General features: G+C 43.9%; 1 protein-coding gene across 4 annotated transcripts in view; it reads left to right on the forward strand.

Moving 5' to 3' along the window:
- Positions 1-19,132, forward strand: part of LOC114879263 (homeotic protein ultrabithorax-like) — a 122,166-nt gene that overhangs the window by 40,591 nt on the left and 62,443 nt on the right. For 3 of the 4 annotated variants that reach the window (XM_046290184.1, XM_046290183.1, XM_046290185.1), the window contains one exon: positions 15,675-15,716. The exons of the other annotated variant lie outside the window; for it this stretch is intronic. In XM_046290184.1, coding sequence (XP_046146140.1) covers positions 15,675-15,716 — 42 coding nt within the window. The remainder of the gene's footprint in view (positions 1-15,674; positions 15,717-19,132) is intronic. 4 annotated transcript variants of the gene reach the window in all.

Genomic DNA, 19,132 nt, shown 5'->3' on the forward strand with positions numbered 1-19,132 from the left:
AACCATGCACAGCCTAGCTATGGCACCCATGGTGTTTTAACGTTGCTCCCATTCGTCTTTTATTGAGCATTTAGGTGTTTTTCAGTCATTTCATAATTTTGGATTTTTTTGTCACTTTTTTTTTTATACCGTGGCATCGATGACACGGAAATAGACACGCCAGTGAAAAAATAAAGATAGTGTTATTTTGGTTTGTTTCCTTAATCTCTATTTTATTCTGTAATTTTATTTGTGAAGGTTGTATGCATTTTTCAAGGTCACAAATTACCTTGCACACTAAGGTTATGATAATACTTGTTGTTTATTTTCTTTAAAAAAAAATGGTGCATTCTTTTTTATGTATTTTGGATCTTAAACGGCTAACGAGAACGCGGTAAGCTTTGCGTATTTTAAAGGAGACTTGGACATCTTCCAGAAGAGTTGGAATTATTCCAATTCCAATGTAATTTAAGGCTCATTTGGTTGACGTAAAGATACGCCACACGTCCAGGCCTCGAGCTTCCGGCAATCCATATTTTAAAAATCGATTGAGCTCTGAAGCTTTAGGTCTGTGTTTGTGTAATCGTTTTGATAAAACTTTAAACTTCAAATTGATATGGCATCAGTTCTCTTTTGCGGCATTTGTATGTCATCATATCTTTTTCTTATTCATAAACTTTTAAGAATTTCTTTCAAATCGACCAAAACGAACATTATTGCCCTTACGTAATCTCAAGGAACGCGGAAACTAACGAAGTTAGGAATTATAGCGATCGAGTCGATAGCAAGCCGATTGATTCCTCAAGAGTTGGCGCAGACATACCACCTCGTCTTCGCGTGGAACGAAAATGCTCGGTCTGGTCACGTGACAGCCGCCAGGAACACGTGTGTATGCATAGGTGGAGTCGTACGGGTTTGGTAGGTAGTAACCAAGCGACACGCGATCCCTGCCCGAGCCCTTACAGTATAAATTATTGCGATTTCTTTTCGGAGTAACCCTTGTTTATAAGGGTGCGTCGACCGATCGAGTCGGCCGATATGTCGTGACATCAAAGGGTCTCGCCACGCTTCTCGTCTGTCTGCTGTTAACCGGATCTTTCAGGGACCATGGACGAAGGAAGACGTGGCTGTTCGCAAGCTTGCTGTCGCGTTTCAGCTTGCATATGTATCGTGTGCACCGTTCCAGGAATGTGCAAATTCCTCGTCGAATTATCCTGATGTCGAGCGTCGCGTTGGTGGCGTCGTGGACTCTGGGGCTCGACTCGGGGTCGGTTCGGTTTGCTTTCGCTTGGGAGTACTGCAAACTTCGAAATATTTCACCGGGACGACAGACGTTTTCTTTTTTGATGGGACGCCGGGACCGTGGCTCGGATTTATGGCCACATTAAGCGAGTCGAGATTTAGAACGATAAATACACGGGGGACAAACTATCGTCGCGACGTACGGGGATTCACCTAGAGCGCAACCGTGACCCTTCCGCCTTCGACCATTGTTCCGTTCGCGTTTCCATTAATGTTATCCCGTTCACAGTCTTCTGCATTCTTTTGATCGATCGGTGGCCCGTTATGAACAGTTCTGCTTGTTTCAAGAAATGATGCGGCATATGAAAAGATCTTATTCTAAATTTATAATCTTGACACTTGCATAATGGTAATGTTACACCAAATTTGTTTCCTTGATCTGCTTTAAATTCTTCAGTTATATTAAGTTTCTGATGCCGCCCGTTAATAATCTTCATAGTGGTTAGCAGTGTTAAAAATACAACCCTATTGCCAAAATCAACCGCCATCGTATCAAAAGGCAGGAAAAAAGCTGTAGGTCGAGTTCATCGTGCTCGATCCATAGCGAACCTATCCCTCCAGATGGCACGATACAATGAGTGGTGTATTATTTATTGCATTTAAATGAACTCTTGCCGTGTAATTGCGGTATGATGCATCCGGATGATTTGCGAGCCGTTCTTAGGGCCGCCTTCGACGCGTAACCACCTCTCTTCTTCTTCTTCTTCCTCTTACCACTCTTGGTGGCGGGCAACGAGAGAAGTGATTCCAGGTACATACAGCGAATGAGAACCAGGGTAGAGGATACACGCGCGTTCTTTTTCTTCGCACCGCTATCGTTATCCGTAATGGCAAGTTATTACCGACGATGTCGTCGGGATGCTCGCGTCGCGTGCTTGTTGTTTACCCTCGGGGTCGCGTCGATTGCCGACGCGAAACGGCGCGTTAATCGATCCTGGGATTAATGGGACCGATAAAAAGCTCAGCACCGTTTGAATATCGACGCAGGTGTTAAACTTTTACGAGCAACTGAAAAAATGTTTGCGTTTCGTAAATCACTTTAATCGGTTCGCGTTGTTGTATCCGTCTGTGAGCCAACGTATTCGCAGTTTTTTTTGCTGAGAATGTTAGAAAAATTAAATGGTTTGATTGTTAAAAGGATATTCGTTTTTTTTTTTGCTTCGATAAATGTTGCTTATGAGGTTTTGGGTGTGGTAATTCTGTTCGCGATAAGCCTCGTACTCACTAGAGCATTCTTGCGCCGAAAACGTACGGGGTTTGTACGCCTCGAAGTGAGTGCGAGGCTATAGATGATGCAACGTTTAAAATGTCCATAGAAACGCCCATCGCCACTGTTGAGCCTGGAGACGAACGAAGAAAGGTGCAAAGACTCGAGGAGCTCTGGGCATGGTTAATTGCTATATGTTATCAGCTGTTGATCAGGATGAAAGAAGACGATGTTTTAAAACACGTCTGTGTATAGATTTTTAGCAGGTCGTTGGAGATACTTACAAATGGGGAATTATTATTTTGAATATAAGCTTAGGTAATTAATAGCTTGTATTTTTTATTTTGGGGTTATTGGAATAAAAGATTATTTGGAACTACAAAAGCATTTCGGTTGAAAGTCTTAACCAATCACAGAGGAAAATCAATTTTCAAGAACAATTAATGCGATCCAACTTAAAGATTGCCTGACCCTTTGGCTTCATGGTCTGAAGCGATGTGGGGCTCGGTGTACAATCATTACGGGCGTGAATGTTTTTAAATCTCCCCGGAGCCCGCGCGAGGGCGCGATTTATCGTCGCGGTCGGTCCCTTTGGAACGAGCGTGGTTGGTCGCGCGCGAACGTTAATTGTGTGACAGAAAATACCGCGAGAGGAGAGGAATGCGCTGAAGTGATTCGCAAGCTTGATATCTCGACTAAATCCGCGGAAGGTCAAGGCCTGGTCATAGAATCCCTGATTGTAACCTAGACGCTGTTCGAGGCGAGTTGCTTTGGGAAATTTGTTTCTTCTTGCTTTGCTGCTAAGTTTTGTTTAGAAAAAACATAAATTATTGGTGATCAGCGATTAGATACACGCGACACTAAATGTAGAACAATTGATCGATAGTAATGGCTAAAAAAAAAAACGAAAACGAAAGCTGAGTCACAAACGAATGGGTCAATCGAAAGGAATGGGCAAGAGCGCGAGGGGATCGTCAAGGGGCGGGAGAAAATGAAATCGGCAAAGGCATATTATTCGAACCGGTAGTTAAACGTGAGGAAGGTCAGGATCAAGGGTGAGGACCTTGGGTCGTCCATCGAAATAGTCTGTTAGAATTTCGATTCAGCCTTGAAGGTCAGTTCGCCGACGAAGGCAAAGACACCAGCAGCAGAAGCGCCTGCGTGGTGTGTGCGTTCAAGATCGGACCGATAAGCTGTGGCAATCATTTTCAGTCACTTTAAATATCACGCTAAAGTAGAAGAGATTATAAATTTTTAAATAATGAAAATCTTGATTTCCCAATCACCCACAAGATATTGATTATGTATGGATGCTTAGCTGAGTACCATCAAGACTTCTAAGCTAATCATCAGATCAAGTTTTTCAAACTGTACGAATTGTTTAAATGTTTGCAAGAATGTCTTAAGTAGCCATTTTCCTATCCTCCACCATAGGATAGATTGGTAACATACGCTACAGAGATCTAAGAAAGCAGTTGGAAAAGAAGTATTACGGAAGGAAGGGATCGGTCCTGAAGACATGGGAAGGGGCGAGGAAGAGAGCGCGAACGTGGGTGGATAGAGAGAATTAGCGTGTGGATGAAGTTTGGTATGCGTGTAAGAGACCTGGCCGAGTGGATAGCCAGCGTCACGTCATGCCACGCGGGCCCACGAAAAGTTATGGTTACTGCCGCCGGTGAACAGGGAAGGGCAGTCGACTAAAAATAATATTACATTTTACGGACAGCCTAATTTCGTCGCAAGGTGGTGGGCCTCCGCGTGAGCCGGCCGTTTGTTATCGGCGGCTACTTTCACGAGCTTTGAAACGTCGGTAACGTTTATTATGTGAGTAAAAGGATCTCGCTCGAATTCTGGCGTAATCGAGAATCGGAAGGTATTGAGCGAATTTTTAGGTAAATCTGTATATAATTAGCTGTATCACATGATCGCATCCTGTCTAAGAGATTAAGAGCTTCCACAAAGGGCGGTGGTTTCAGTGATTATTTCGTTAGCGAGTAGGGTAGTGTTGCGGTAGTGCAATTACGCGTTTTAATCGGTCAACTTTTACCACGAACGACTTTTAAAGAGCGCTCCCTCGTTGTGCGTAGTTTTGAGGTCCATTAGCGTGCTTGTGGTAGGGTCATTGAAAAATTGTGAATGTAATATGGCGCTGGTAAAACCTTGAAATTTCTGTTCTTCAAATATACTAAATTATGTATAGCTTTTGTTTTGATTCAAAAAGTAGCGCAAAATGCAATTTGCCATAATTTGGTTATTGCTGGCAATTGCTTGCGACCCGATATTTCCAAAGGAAAACACATGTGTGCTGTCATCTTGGTGATAGGCGGCTTCTTTCCGGTTGGTGGAGAATTCGGTAAAGGGGCCGCGTTCTAACTAACCATACCCGAGGAATCAACGGCACGTGGCTACTGGTTGTCAGCCGTGAAGGGCTCTCCACGATGTTCGACGAGCGTGAAGGGTCTCGGGTGTGGCGTAAAGATGCGAGCGCCATCGGTGTAGCGTTTCCCCAACTATTTGCAACCCAAACGTCCCGACTGCTGAGGTCGGTAAAGTAGAAAATGTTGGTTACTGTCCTAGCGTAGAGAACAAAGAGCGACAACAAGAGGAAAGATCGCGACGCGAGACGATGGTCCCATAAACAATTGAGGATCGCTTAATTTTCATTTTTGCGCGGTGTCCGACCGGAAGATTTAATGGGCTCGACACGAAACCACGCAAATTCGCGAGAGAACGTTATATGCGTCATTTGATGCGCTTCTCGTCAACTCGTAACATTAATACTAACACTTTTGCTTGAATTGCAAATGCACTGTTTTTTTAAATAACGGTTAAATGTTATTATTACTTTTTTTTGTCACTCCGCTTTGCTATGATTCGTGCTTGGAATTGAATTACTAAAGGATAAACGTTACATTCAGCCAATGCAGCTCGAAATTAATTAAACCAATTCCAGTTTGACAATTTCGTTTTCAATTCTATCTTTAATTCTATTACTCAATTCGAATTTTCGAATTCGACTACCTTGCACTCGATTTCCCCGTGGAATCACCGCTTGTGAAAATAGCCCTACTTTTCATTTCAATTTAATATTTTCAATTTCAACAGTTCGATATCTTTCATAGCATCCACACTCTTTAGTTTCCTTTCACAAATCCCCGCCAGTAGCATCGCAAAGTATTTGCGAGAACAGATGTAGCTGTAGAAGAAGAAAGTAGGGATCGGCTCGTAGGGGCATTATGGTCGCCGGTAAAACGGGTCGTCATAGTGAGTAGCAGAAAAATTTGGGACAAGGGGCAGGTCCTACGTTCGTGGGAAACACCCTTGCGGCCATAGCCGAAGGCAGTATGGCTGAAAGACGGAACCGTGTGCCTTCGTGCTAGACTCACACAAGAGCAACCGTAGAAAAGATGATTTCATCTACGGGTCAGATGATCAAAATGTAGCGTGTACGGAACGAAACTGAACCGTTGGAATTCGAAAGGTGAGAGAGAGGAGAAGTAGTCGCGGCTTGCCACGCGAGGAATCGACACGGCGCTTCGTTAGGTGGCTTGTTTCGCCTCGACTCGACTCGCGAGATTTATACCCGTACATGTTAAGTGGTGTGATCGACTATCGCGAGCGTTCCATTAGTAAGGTTCAACGGTCGTCATGCGACTCTTCGGCCGCGATTATCGAGCACGTTCGTTACATGGGATTCAACAGCGTTCAAGATGTCTTCTGGTGCCAATTTCTCGAAGTATACTCTTCATTCATAAACAATCAATTCATTGAATGTGTTCTTCGTATAAATTGTTTTTAGTTTTCAGTAGTAGAAAAATATCTCAGAATATCACTTCTGGGATTCTATAAACATTTCGTCATCGCACACAATCTTATTGACAGGGATATTGAATTAATGAACGTGTCGGGGAACGCTGAAAGTCAGCAACGATGATTGGTATGCAAAAAACCAATTGATAGCCGAGTAACGTTATCAAAGGTTAATTGAGATGATCACTCGCCTGGGAGGTCCGTTATCTAGTCCCACTGCCCACCTTCGTTTGCTTTACGAACACGCTAACTAACTAACCGGCATTTACATTGCTAATTGCACGACCATGTGAGTGTAATGGTACCTAACGTGGACAATGCTTCAAGGGAATTAAACCCTCCCTCTAGATGCACGAACCAACGAACGAGCTTCGTGTTTCACGTCTCGAAAGAACCGTTCTTCGTCGTGCTATAGATCTGAGGTTCATCGGTATTTTTAACCTTTTAAAGGTTCATTACGACTCCAATCCGTTTGGTAATCAATGAAACTCGTAGATTCTTCGTCTCAGACAACAAACAGTATTTGCTTCTGATGGGTGTTAAGATTATCGCTAGATATTCTGAAACTTTCGACACATATCGGTCATCGAAATTCTCTCTAACTCTGTGGCGCAGGAAATAGCTTGCTCGATAAAAAACGAACGAGATAGTGCGTTGATTGAAGCTGCGATTCCACTGTATCTCTATTTTCAACTTTTGCTGTGTATCAAACAATGCGTTTACCAGCCGCATCAAACGCTATTCCTCTTCTTAATTCACTGTAGCCAACACGCGAAACAATGTGACCATTTGGTAGGATAATTAGAGGGGGCTACCCTAGGCCGCGTTCCTAAGCAGAAGGAGTGGGTTCCTCAGGGTAGTCTACGGAGTAAGAACAACAGGGTCGCGTCTTGGTGCGAGGAAGAAGGCATTCGAAATTTACGACACATAAATATCCAGGCGCGTTCGTAATTTTTGGATATCCTTCCGGTGGTAGACGGGGCACGGTGGTGGGGGGTTAAAAATACGAATAGCAGAGAGAATGTTCGCGACGTGGCCTGTCGTGCACGGAATAAGTAACGACGACCCGGTGAACGTCCCAACCGGTGCGTGTGAAATACATAGAAAATAGACAAAACACAGCTCGTCTATAAATACGTGGCCAAAGGGTAAGGATAGACAGAGGGGGTCTTATAATACCGGCGAACAACGTGAAATTCAGCAGACGTCCGTTAACTGTAGACCGATTCGAGGGTATGTAGACTGTCCAAGTTCCGGCGCGTATTTTAAACGAGAAAAGGAGAAAAGCCTTGTTCCCCTTATTTATAATTTGGTCAGTCATATTGGAACGGGCTATGTATACTAATAAATTCCGATGAACAGAGTAGCGGAGGATGGATTCGAGGAAGAGATGGGTTAAGGTGTTAGTAAACACGTGTTCCTAGGAGAAGTAGATGATGAATGATGAAAGTTGATAGAAACATCTTTAGCAAAGTTTAAATCCCAATCCTTTGTCCAACTATTCGATTCAGTGTCTTATACAAACAACATAGTACGCGATGATGACTTATTATAGATTTATGGCAAGGGAAATTAAGTAAACTGAGGCGTAGCCAACAATTTGAACAATCACGCGTACAAAGTTGACAAAGTTATCATGAGACAAGCTAATTCCTCGGGGATGAATAGGGATACCGTGGGTGAGATATTGTGAAAAGTATAAGTAATTTTACAAAGGAAGTAGTGTTTACGAGCGACGAACATTTTAGAAAATTATGCTTTGGCTCGGCGCAGACGGTGTGTTAATCAGGAACAAGATATCTTAATTCAGAGCGTACCATAGACGATAAATTTATTGCAACAATATGTATTTCTTTAAATTAGTCCTTATTAAGAAGAGAGATAAAAATTGTACTGATAAAAGTTAGAAATTAATTGATTCTAGTTGAGAACTAAAAAATTCCATTAATTTATAATTATTTAAATTCATTAGTCAATAAAAAAAGTTAACGATGTAGAAAGTTGCAGCACGTGTGCATTTAATTGTATGAAAAACAGTACCGCTGTAACTAAGTAACTAACGAGATCAATTAAAATATAAATACATTTAGATAATGGGATTAATATAAACATGTATTGCAACACTTTACTCTACCCAAACTCTACCTTTTTTTTGCTTATGGCAATCAATTTGCCACGTTTGAACAATTTTAAGTTATTTGAAGGTCTGCATTTCTTGACTAGTTTTCTTTCCTACTATTCACTATCACTCTTGCCATCGTCTAGAATAATCTCCCTAAAATAACTCTTTAGGAACGAGAAATAATAAGAAATTTCCCGCCCGCAACACTCTTGAACCACGTATAAAAAGCGCAATTTTTGGGCGTGCTTGCCAAACGAAATAGCGCGGTAAAGGGGAGGCATTTGATAGCGACATAATAATTTCGGGGTGGACGCCGGCGTGCCGAAGTAAAAGGGGTTGTATCTAGCGACGGCAATAGGCGAGAGGTAGCGCCGTTACTGTATCCTAGGGTAAGTAAGAAGACGCCTGCAGTTTACGATGACGCGTAAATATCCCGGGCATCCCCAAGTTTTACGAACCCTTTCCTAGCTCGGTATGCGACAAGGGTTGTGGAGGGGGTGGAAATAGAAGGTTTGCGGTGACTGGGCAGGACCCTTTATACACCTACCCCTGAATCCAACGTCCGCTACTTGCTTGTGTCTTCGCCGGGGGTGTTGGAGGATGCGAACCTTAACTCTTTGCATCGCTGGTGGCATTGCGACAAATAAAACTTCGCTGTACACGTGGAAATTTCGTATTGTTACGAAGCTTTTTCTTTTCATTGTTTCTTAGTCTTTTTCTTTATTACTGTACGTTGCTCTGCGTTGCACGTTTACCCTTTTTACTGGTCTTAGTAGGTAGCATGTGTATTTAGGACATTTTTATGTATTTAATTACATAAGCTTTATTTCTCATTGAGTTGAAATTCGCTTTCATGTCGAACTCAACCCCACAGAGGAATTTCGAACGTCCTCTCTGGGAGAACATTGTCGCAGTCGTTAACAGCGTTTCGAAGTTGTTAACGATCCGTTGACCGGGACTGTTCTAGTCATAGCAGATGCTAATCGTATTCAAAACGTTTCCCCTCCGGAACAACGAGCGAGTGTTGCGCGGGTTATTAATGGTGCTCTTTGAATCGAACGAACAGACTTCGAAACGTGACGTCCTTTAAGCCTTTGTAAACGAGACATTTTTGAGCCTGCTTGTACGAGAGGCTTATTAACAGCAGATTTATATCAACATTCTGCTTTAATCAACTTAATTTCAATCTAATTTCTCATCCACTTTCGATATGTTAAAGATTCAGATGCGTCCAGTAGCTAAATATCTTCTTCCATCATGGTCATCACGAATTCTCTTTTATCTGCTGATTTATCGTTCGTTTATTTGTGGGCCATTTCACTGTCGGACAAGTTATCTCGTGTAGTTCGGTCGTTATAACGGGAGAATATCGAGGAGCCAGGGGTCCGGATACATTTTTGCCTAGCCGGTAGAAGTTTCAGCCATTCGCTGTACTGTAGACTCTCTTCTTCGCCTGCTTGTGTACGGGCTGGAATATATACGAGGCAAAAGAAAACCTAGCAGTCGATCCATTGGTGGACGAAACGGAACGACTCCACACCGATATGTACTTACTCGTACCGTCGTAGCTGGCTCCTCTTCTGTACCTAGGACCGCCATGTAAACCGAAAGTAAACCGACTTTTATATACGCTGAAACCGTCTAGCGTAAGCATAACCCGGGTTATTATGTCGAAGCCCCGTTCCCAGCAGTTTCTCCAGACAGCGTATATGGCCCCCGGATGCGACTGAACGTATATACGGGAGACGTTCAGCGACATCCGAGTGCCGTGCCAAAATTATATTGACTCTGAACGTACTTAGCGACGTCGGACGCTTTTATATCTCACGCATTTCCTGGCCTGCCAGACTTACTGTGTCGCTTCATTCTTCCTATTGTTGTTTTTATGCGACGTCTTGTTAGGAATGGAATTATTACTATTATGGGTCAATTCTTTTTGCTTTCTTCGAAATGGATCGCAGTTTATAGCGATTACCTTCAGTTCATTCGCCGTTCAAAAGCATTTCGAAGCATTAGTTTGAGAGTGTAATTTCAGCATCCTATGAAAAAATTCAAATATAGTGGAAGACGCGAAAATAGAGTAGGAGAATGATTCGCGTTTCATGGCGGTGAAATTATCGCTTTATTATTGTGGCGTGTTCGGTGACATAAAAACCCTTCCTGGGTGTGGGTTGTCGCGTATACGCGCGCCACTGTGTTGCGCAAACATGAACGCTCGCAGACGTGACTGCGTGGCAAACCAACTGGCACGCGCTGCACGTGCAGCGTCAATTCGCATATTCCTCGTGCCGAGTGTGCCTCTGACCTACACCTGAAATTATAATTAGAAATTCGCGATTCGAGCACAAGCACCCTACTAGATCTGCGTATTCTAAAGATGTGAAGAAAATGAGGGTGCGATATCGATATTCTTTAGCAACTGACTTCATTTTAACCATCGCGTTAGTTAATGCTCAATGATTGTCAACGTTAACGGGAGCGATCGATGTGTCGGCATCTCGAGTCGTTTAAATGCGCATCGAGTACAAATTTATTGGGCTATTTGGATACACCGTGATAAAAGAGCACAGAGGGTGGCAGAGCAAGGACGAAGTAACAGCACCAGCAGCCTATGTAAGGATATTTCAAAGAGAAGAGGGAATATAAGGAATGAGCGTAAGGGTGGCAGTATCGCGGGAGCTGAAGTACTGGCAGGCAACCCCTTAGAAGGGATAGGAAGCAATTATAACACTAAATTAAGGGCGAGGAAAATTTGGTAATTAGGGGGATCCAAAAGGGATAAAGTTGCAGAACGACCGTTTTTCCTTCGCCAAATTCTTCAGGGTTTACGGATACGGCCGGTTGAAAGAGAAAGTTTCTGAAACGGAGCCACCCTCGATTGTCGCATGATATCAAGCTATAACGATTACCAAAAGTTGGACGAACTTCTTTATTGAGACGTATAAAACGGATAAGTTATTTGTCGATAGAATAATAATTTATCTTCTTAAAAAGAAGGCATCAATTAATAATTCATTCGATACCTCATTATCATCTAGCTCAATTTTCGATCTTCAACAGCATAGTGAGCAAGCAAACATATGAGCAGCGCGGCGTTTCACAAGCCGCAGAAACGCGATGATGCTTTACGCGCTGACGCGGTGCTGTCCGTCACGATGGGCGCCACAACGTGGTTCACAGAACCCTGGTCGAACCTCTGTAGGCAACTACGAATATATATCTCCGTTTGGATTACACTGGACTACCAATAGGGTAAACACACACACATGCACATAGCCAGAGAGACTAGAACCATGAAATCGTTTGGAAAGGGATGAAGCAAGAGAGGTGGCGAGAATGAACTAGCAGAAGGGAGGTGGAGATAGAGGAAAGCAGGAATGAAAGGGAGGAGTAGTAGGTGGTAGAAATGGCGGTGCAAGTGGGTGGAGATGGGTGGTCGAACCACCGGTAGGGGGATGGCTAGAGGTCGACGCGTGCGGGCATTGCGATCCGTCAGAGCGGGTAAACCGAAAGCATAAATTTAATAGGTTTCACCCCCTTCTTCGAGCTTTATGGCGCCACCGAATTTCCCATTAAATAAACAAGCGCCATGTTCATTACGGGGCACCGGATCTCGACCGATCGTGCGCTGTATACGCGGACTGCCCGGTATCGTAGATTATGTTACGTAGATGCATCTAGGGCTTAGACCGCAGCTTGCGGTTTCCTGGATACGTATGGGGTCTACGTGGATGTGTGAGGCGTCATTGGCCTTCGAAATTGTAAACGTAAAGGAAGAAGATAGCTCGATTTCCCTTTATATCGAACCATTAAGTCCACTGACTGAATTTGGACCAATCGAATTGGAATTGAATTCGTTCATTGAACTTTTGTCAAAATCTTTCTTAAATAGGTGTATTTTTAATTTTGCAAAATATAGAATTAGTTATTTGGATTATTTCTGACATCTTTTTTTTGTGAATTTCATTAGAATTTGTATTGCTAGTATCCCTATAATGGATTCGCGAATTATGCAATAAGGTTTCACGGGGATGGTATAGCTACGGATTTGGTCGGCTAGTAAAATGCTCGCTCCAGTCCAAATTGGGATAGCTCTCGAATTTTCGGTCACGAAGTGCTACCAAACTACGTCCATGCAATTCACGATTTTTCGCGTGTTTTTTTTTCATCCCGGCTCTCTGTACGCCGCGTAATCTCTTTTTTCACGATGGTCTCTATCGGAAACGCATAGTCATCGTCCGCGTACGCGGACGGGTACGCGAAACACTGTAACTCCTGCTTGCTGATAATTAGCGCATCCATCAGCCGCAGCAAGCCGCCAGCTAATGCCGATCGTACGTTATCGTTATCACGGTCTCCCCATTTTGTCCCACCGCCGCTGGCCACGTCTCTTGTCCCCTCGTCGACCTGAACCCCCCTATATTTGTACGTGGTCCGTACGCGACCCACAACCAGCGACACCATCACAAGCGACCAGTAGTAGGCATCCTCCTCCCTGTACCGATCGACCACCCTCTTTGCTCTACCCACCACCCTTTCACCCTATATCGACAACGAACGCATGAGCTGTCGATACGAGCAATAATCTAATAACCAGTCACCGGCAATGTGTCGTAAGTCACCGATCTGCAGATTTTCAGCGGCGCTCACTCTGGGAACCAATAACGCCGTTCCCTCTTGAATTATCAATTCATCGAGGGTCTAGGCCGACCTGGACGAAAGAATCGAGCCTCTCGTTCGCTACGGCTTTTACCAAGGGATATGAGATTTCATGGTTGATTTACGACCTCGCGTTCCTCGTTCAAGATCATTGCTGCCGGTGAGCCGCAGATCTGGGAGCCGCGCATTCGGTACGAGGATATAAGATTGGATAGAAGAATGAAATTGAAATCTTGCAGATCTGTGTTTGAACAGAGATAAAACGATTAACACATTCTCTGCAATTTTTTCATTGGGAGTCGTGGGTCGTTCCATAATTTTTAAGTTACATTTACTCCACTATTCGAAACATAGTGTAATGTTGCCTCCTTGAGGGGTAACAGGAATACTTCTTTGCACAAACAGAGAGACTGTACACTTATTAGACTGTGACAGGTGATCCTATATCATTTCATTTGGGGAGCCGACCGATCAGTTTTGCGTTACATCCAGTTTTACGTGAAAATCATCACAATTCAAACGATTTTTTTTTTTCTGAAAATCATAGCAAATCGGAGAGCGAATTACGAGATCGCGATAGCGAGGTCGTGGTAGAGGTATTTGCGCGCATCTCACGGCCGCGGGCCGCCAAATGATCCAGAACACCGGTGGGAATTGGTTTAGCGTGGAATGGGCCGAGGTAGGGGGCAGCACGGGCAGACTCAGAGCAGGGCATCAGCGTTGTAACTAACCAAGCTGATCTACGACCTGTTTAGTAGTTCTATATCAGCGCTGCACCATGCTTCGGTACACGCAATCGAATTGCCTCCTCTGCCGATAATATCCGACTTAAGTAGGTAACCATCGCGCGTTTGATCACCGTTCCTATACACACATCGACTCAAGCAGCGACGCGTAAATAGAGCTGGCGGCCGTGCACGTGCGCAAATAACTAGAATATAGATGACAGAGCACAGTCGGCTAGGAAAGAAGTTGTTCAGTAGATGTTAGATTACCTTAGTCAGGCTACATGTTAGCAGCCCATACGTGTAAACGATTCTATGTCCAGTTTAATACGGCCTGCTAAGCTTCTCCTTTACATCCCACTACTGCCAAGCAGACTGCTGCATTATACTTTCAATAGGTTGTTGCTTTACGATCGTGACTAACTAGCTCGTTTACACGATAAACGAGTGAATGATTGATGTAACTGAAATGTCGTAATTTGAACTGGCCCAAGGGGGTAGAAGTGAGAAGGGGGATTCGAAATTGATTATACTATTCTGTTATTGCGATGAGTTACAAGCGGCACGGAGTGGCGGGCGCGCATAATTGGCCGCGTTCTGCAGCGAGTCGTTCGACGATTGAAATTTCCCCATTTCGAACAATTAAGTTAATCCTTCTCATTGATGATTCCACTAGAGTGAACTGTGTTCAGTGTAACGTAGAAGCTATCGATCGAATTCCCATTCTATCTTATTTTTCTATGATTTTTGGCTACTATAGATAGAATTGCTTTTTAACACTCCGCAGTCGAGGGAATTTAAATGCTTCCGTAGGACATCCGTATTCATAGAGGATGGAATCGATAAAGTATAACTTCTGGAACGAATTAAGTACCTTAAAATTCGCAAGTGGAATAAATTATGCGACTCTAATTCGATAGTTCATAGGAATTTGATAGCTGAGACGTACAATGAAAGTGTCACCATAACGAAGTTTTTATAGTTCCCCGAATTTCTCTGTCAGAATCAAAGATTGGACGTGTAACAGACAAGCAATCGTGCCGGCAAGCGTCATTTTCGCCTCACGAGTTAGATCGAATGTATAATGAGGCGAGGAGATTAAACGGCGAGCGTCGTTGAAACATGTCGCGCATTTGTCGATGTCTAATAGAATATTAACGAACGCAATCCGGCGTACGGCGTTCGCGCGCACTAGCGTGCAAAATGCATTCAGTAGCTCATCGATCGGCGTTTCATCACGGGCAACGCGAAAATCGTCGTCGAAATGAAACGCAAAAGGGGGTGTTTGCGGGTGGTATAGCGGCCGGAAAACGATCAAGCAAAGAGGGCACGGAGTTTGGTGGGGTCGTGTCGTTAATTGTTCAATCTCGTCCGATTGGTGCGGTTATTTTTAAATATGAATCTTCGATCTAGAAATTGAACTATCCGATAGAAAATTGTGTGTTGTCCAATAGCGGAAATATCGCGAATGGCTAAGTACGATTTACGGCTTCATTTATGACGGGTCTCGACTCGCGAGTTATTCTCATTGGTTCGGTTTTAAAATGTTCCCGATCGATCGTGTCCCCTCTCGCTCTCGCATTATACCAGTCAGACCTGAATGGAGGGGGCTGCTTAAACATTTCCACGATTTACGGTGTTTCGCGGCAGAACAGGCGATCAGTTTCCAACATATAATTCAAAAACTGACGTCTCTTATTATATGTATACGTTATCTGTTCCTATCCCCCAATCCCCATACCCCAGTCGTCGAATTCGATCATTGAAAAGATTTATTCTATTCGTTTCAATTCGAGCACTCTCCACTTGTTTGCACTCATGCAATGATCAGAGAAAGCTGAATCCTTACGTAGACTTTTCTCTGTCATAGGTAAGGAAGATAATGCTAAGCCGCATTGGACATGGTTGCAAGGTGAGTTGTGCTTTCTTCAAACTTGATTAACCTTCCAAGACCCATTCGTCGATTCGAACCTCTCTCAGCCTAGTAATAAAAAATTAGCAGAATCTCTATAGAAAGATGCTGGGTAGGTGAGGATAAATCGAGTCGACGAAGCGGTTTAGTGTGTTAGCGCATTAAAAAACCGAGATTCTCGCGTCGAATTCGGGTCCATGGCATGTCGCAGCAGTAGATTTATTCGGGGCGAGGCTCCTCCGGCACAGATGCTACCCTTCGTTCGAATTTCCTTCGAAGTCCGCTTTAAGTCGTCGGGAATTCTCAAACGAGACACCGGGAGGCAAGCTTCCAAGAATAAAGAGTCGTGGGGTGAATTTTCATCGTCCTAAAGCCGTGCCTGCCGTTGCAGCAGCACCTCCTGAAGAGTTCTCTTTTCCTCCCCTTTGGTGACGACCAACTCTTTCTTCCGTAGGGGGGCGGGACAGAAGCATCGCGAGGAACAGCTGCGAGCGTCTTGACAGCGAGATGGGTGGGGAACGTGTTTGTGTTTCTCTTTTTCTTAAAAAACCAGCGGGGTAAAAAAAGAAGAGAAAAAGAAGTTCGCCGCGAAAGAACGTGCAGAGGTCGTGTCAGGGAAGATGGGGTGGGTGTACGTTGGGAGGAGGGAGTGAAGGAAGGAGAGGGTGCGATAGAGAAGTAGAGAGAATACAGAACGATGCCTTCGAGGGTGATCAATAAATATTGGCTCTCGGGGGTGAAATTGGGGTAGCCGAGTACGGCTATGGCGACGGAGGGCGAGGGAGGGAAGGACAGTCGTGCTACTGCTGCGGTTGCCGCCCCCTTTCCTACGGCACACGACGTATGGCAGATATAACCACTTGGTGTAGGCAATGGAGAATCGCTCATGGACCGTAATTCCCTCAGACTTTCTGATCGATACTCACTTTAGGCCATTCTGCCAGAAAAAAAAGCCTGGGAGGAGAAAGGGTCGTCCACGCGCCAGCGCGACCAGATTTACGAGGTAAACTGGCAAAACGACCTGTACCCGTAAAAATTCGATAGCGTTACGACAGTTTCGCGCATCCACCAACCGCCATAAGTCGAATCCTATATGGAAATTCTCCGTGGAATAGATGTGACATCGATATCAGACGAAATGTACGCGCTGTGTATTCGATGGGGGTAGTATTCCCCTGATTGTTCGTCCCTTTATGCACATGCGAGATTTTCCTACCACGTGATTCTTCTCGTTTGCATGTTCGAAGCGACGATAAAAGGGCTCTTCAAACAGCCGGAAACAAAGTCACTCTATCGTTAATTGCTAGTCAATTCGGTAAAGAATCGACGTTTTAAGGGGCAAGTAGAACCCCTCGTCGATCGTTTGGCATCCAGTGACATGAAGGATTAAATGGTTCTGGGGTTAGGAAGAATTGCACTGACGGGAGGGATGTTCAAGTCAATGGGCTGTATGATGAAAGCATCTCGATTATTGGATTTAGTATATTCGCGCAACTCTTTGTTTCGAGGTCTTCTTTTGATTCTATTTTCGGTAGTGATAGATATACACCGTAGCAAATCATATTGGTAGCGGAAAAGAGGTAGGGGTTTCAGAGCTCAGGAAATAAAGTAAGTTTCTCGTATGAAAGTTTACGCCGTGTGAACAATAATGAACTCTGCAAACTATAGAAGAATGAAAGATGGTTCTACAATAAAAGATCGTAATATTTTCAATGTTTATGAATTGGGGGGTGACATAATACCAAACTTTGGTTCATTGAGTAATGTTCAAAAAATAACGATACTGCGATCATCGTAGAATCGTAGAAATCCAATGGATTAGCTTGCAATACTCGCGCGAAGTATCTTTTAGACCCTCTCAATTGTCTCTGCCATTTTCCCAGTCTCTGCTAAATAGAAATCCTCGTAGCTTGTCCGTGGAGAGGTTTCCGTGAATTCGGTTAGAATTCGGATGAGGAAACTGGATGCTTCCCGAGGCGTGAAATGGCTGCGTTAACCGCTTGCACGAGCTGAAACCCTCGAGGTGAGCGCGGAGGTAAGGGGCGGATGCTTTTCTCCTTTCTCTCCTCCTCGTTCTTACTATCTCTTCCAACAAAACGTTTCTCTATCCCGCTCTCTTATTCCATTCTTTTAAAGATTTCCGGCTAGAGACAACGTTGTTTAGTAATATCATGCTTCATAGTGTACCGGGAGGGTCATAATAGAATTTATTCGTTTCTAGCATTATCGTGCTCATTTTTAATATTTTCACCCTATATTTGACGATACACTTGAATTCCATCCTTAATGACGATTTCTCGTAAGACATGTTCAATTCCATTAAATCCAATAATTCTGTTCCATTTTTATACACATCAGATTACACGATTACACAACCATCGAATTTTTTTCACGATTAAGGGTCAGGGAACTTTATGCACCCTCTCGAGCGAAATCCATTCGGCTAACCAAAGTTTTCAACCCCTCTCTCTGTCTCTCACCCCAATATTTATTAACTATAAATTGACCGGAATGTTATCCTATTTGAAATTCACGCGAGTATTTTATCCCAGCAGAATAAGCGAGCGGATTTGCCAGCACCCCTAAGACGTGCTAGAGCAGTAATCTTTCTCGCCTGTCCTCCTACGTACCAGCACTCCCTCTTTGCCCCTTTGTTTTCGAGGGAATTCAGGGTGGATCGCGGTTCGAACACGCGGATAAGCAATATCATCGTCCAGATCTCACCGAGAGGTATAAGACGAGAGTTATGCGGCCCGCTATGCGCGAGGGAATCGTAGATCAGCGGCTGGCACGTCTGCAGGGACGTGGAAGCGAACAGGAGAACCACCGCCATCATCCTGTGCCAACCCCCTTTTTCGTTCTTCCAACACGACCCCACCTTTCTTCCAAACCAACCCCGGCTCGCCTCTCTTTTCTCCTACCAGTTTCTCTGTCTCTCGCTCTCACTTTCTCGTCTCTCTCCTTTACTATGTATCTTTCTTTCTCTTCGTCTATCCTAAATCTACTGTTTCTATCTCTCGACATTCATTCGTATCTTGCTATCTTGGAGATCCAGCCATGGGTCCCCATGTGCCTACGTGTTCGTCGTTTTTCCATACTTATACCGGCTGTTTCAAAATTGGTAGTACGAGAACAGGATGACAGTTCAATAAACCATAACGTTTATTGTTTGGGGGTGTCTTCGTTTTTGTGAAAAATCACTTTGAAGATTGGTGTATAATATGATAATTACAATCTGGGTGGTTGATCATTCAAGAAGAAATCTGACTTTCTTCCGAATTTTTAAGAAATTAGTTTTGAACTTAAATGCATTACATTTTGGGACGCTCTGTATCCATACACTTGTACCGTGACCATGTGTCGTGTACGTCTGACATATAGAGAAACATGTATATCATCGATATGTACCTACGTAA

This window comes from Osmia bicornis, chromosome 2 (genome assembly GCF_907164935.1).
Source record: "Osmia bicornis bicornis chromosome 2, iOsmBic2.1, whole genome shotgun sequence".
Lineage (NCBI taxonomy): Eukaryota > Metazoa > Arthropoda > Insecta > Hymenoptera > Megachilidae > Osmia > Osmia bicornis.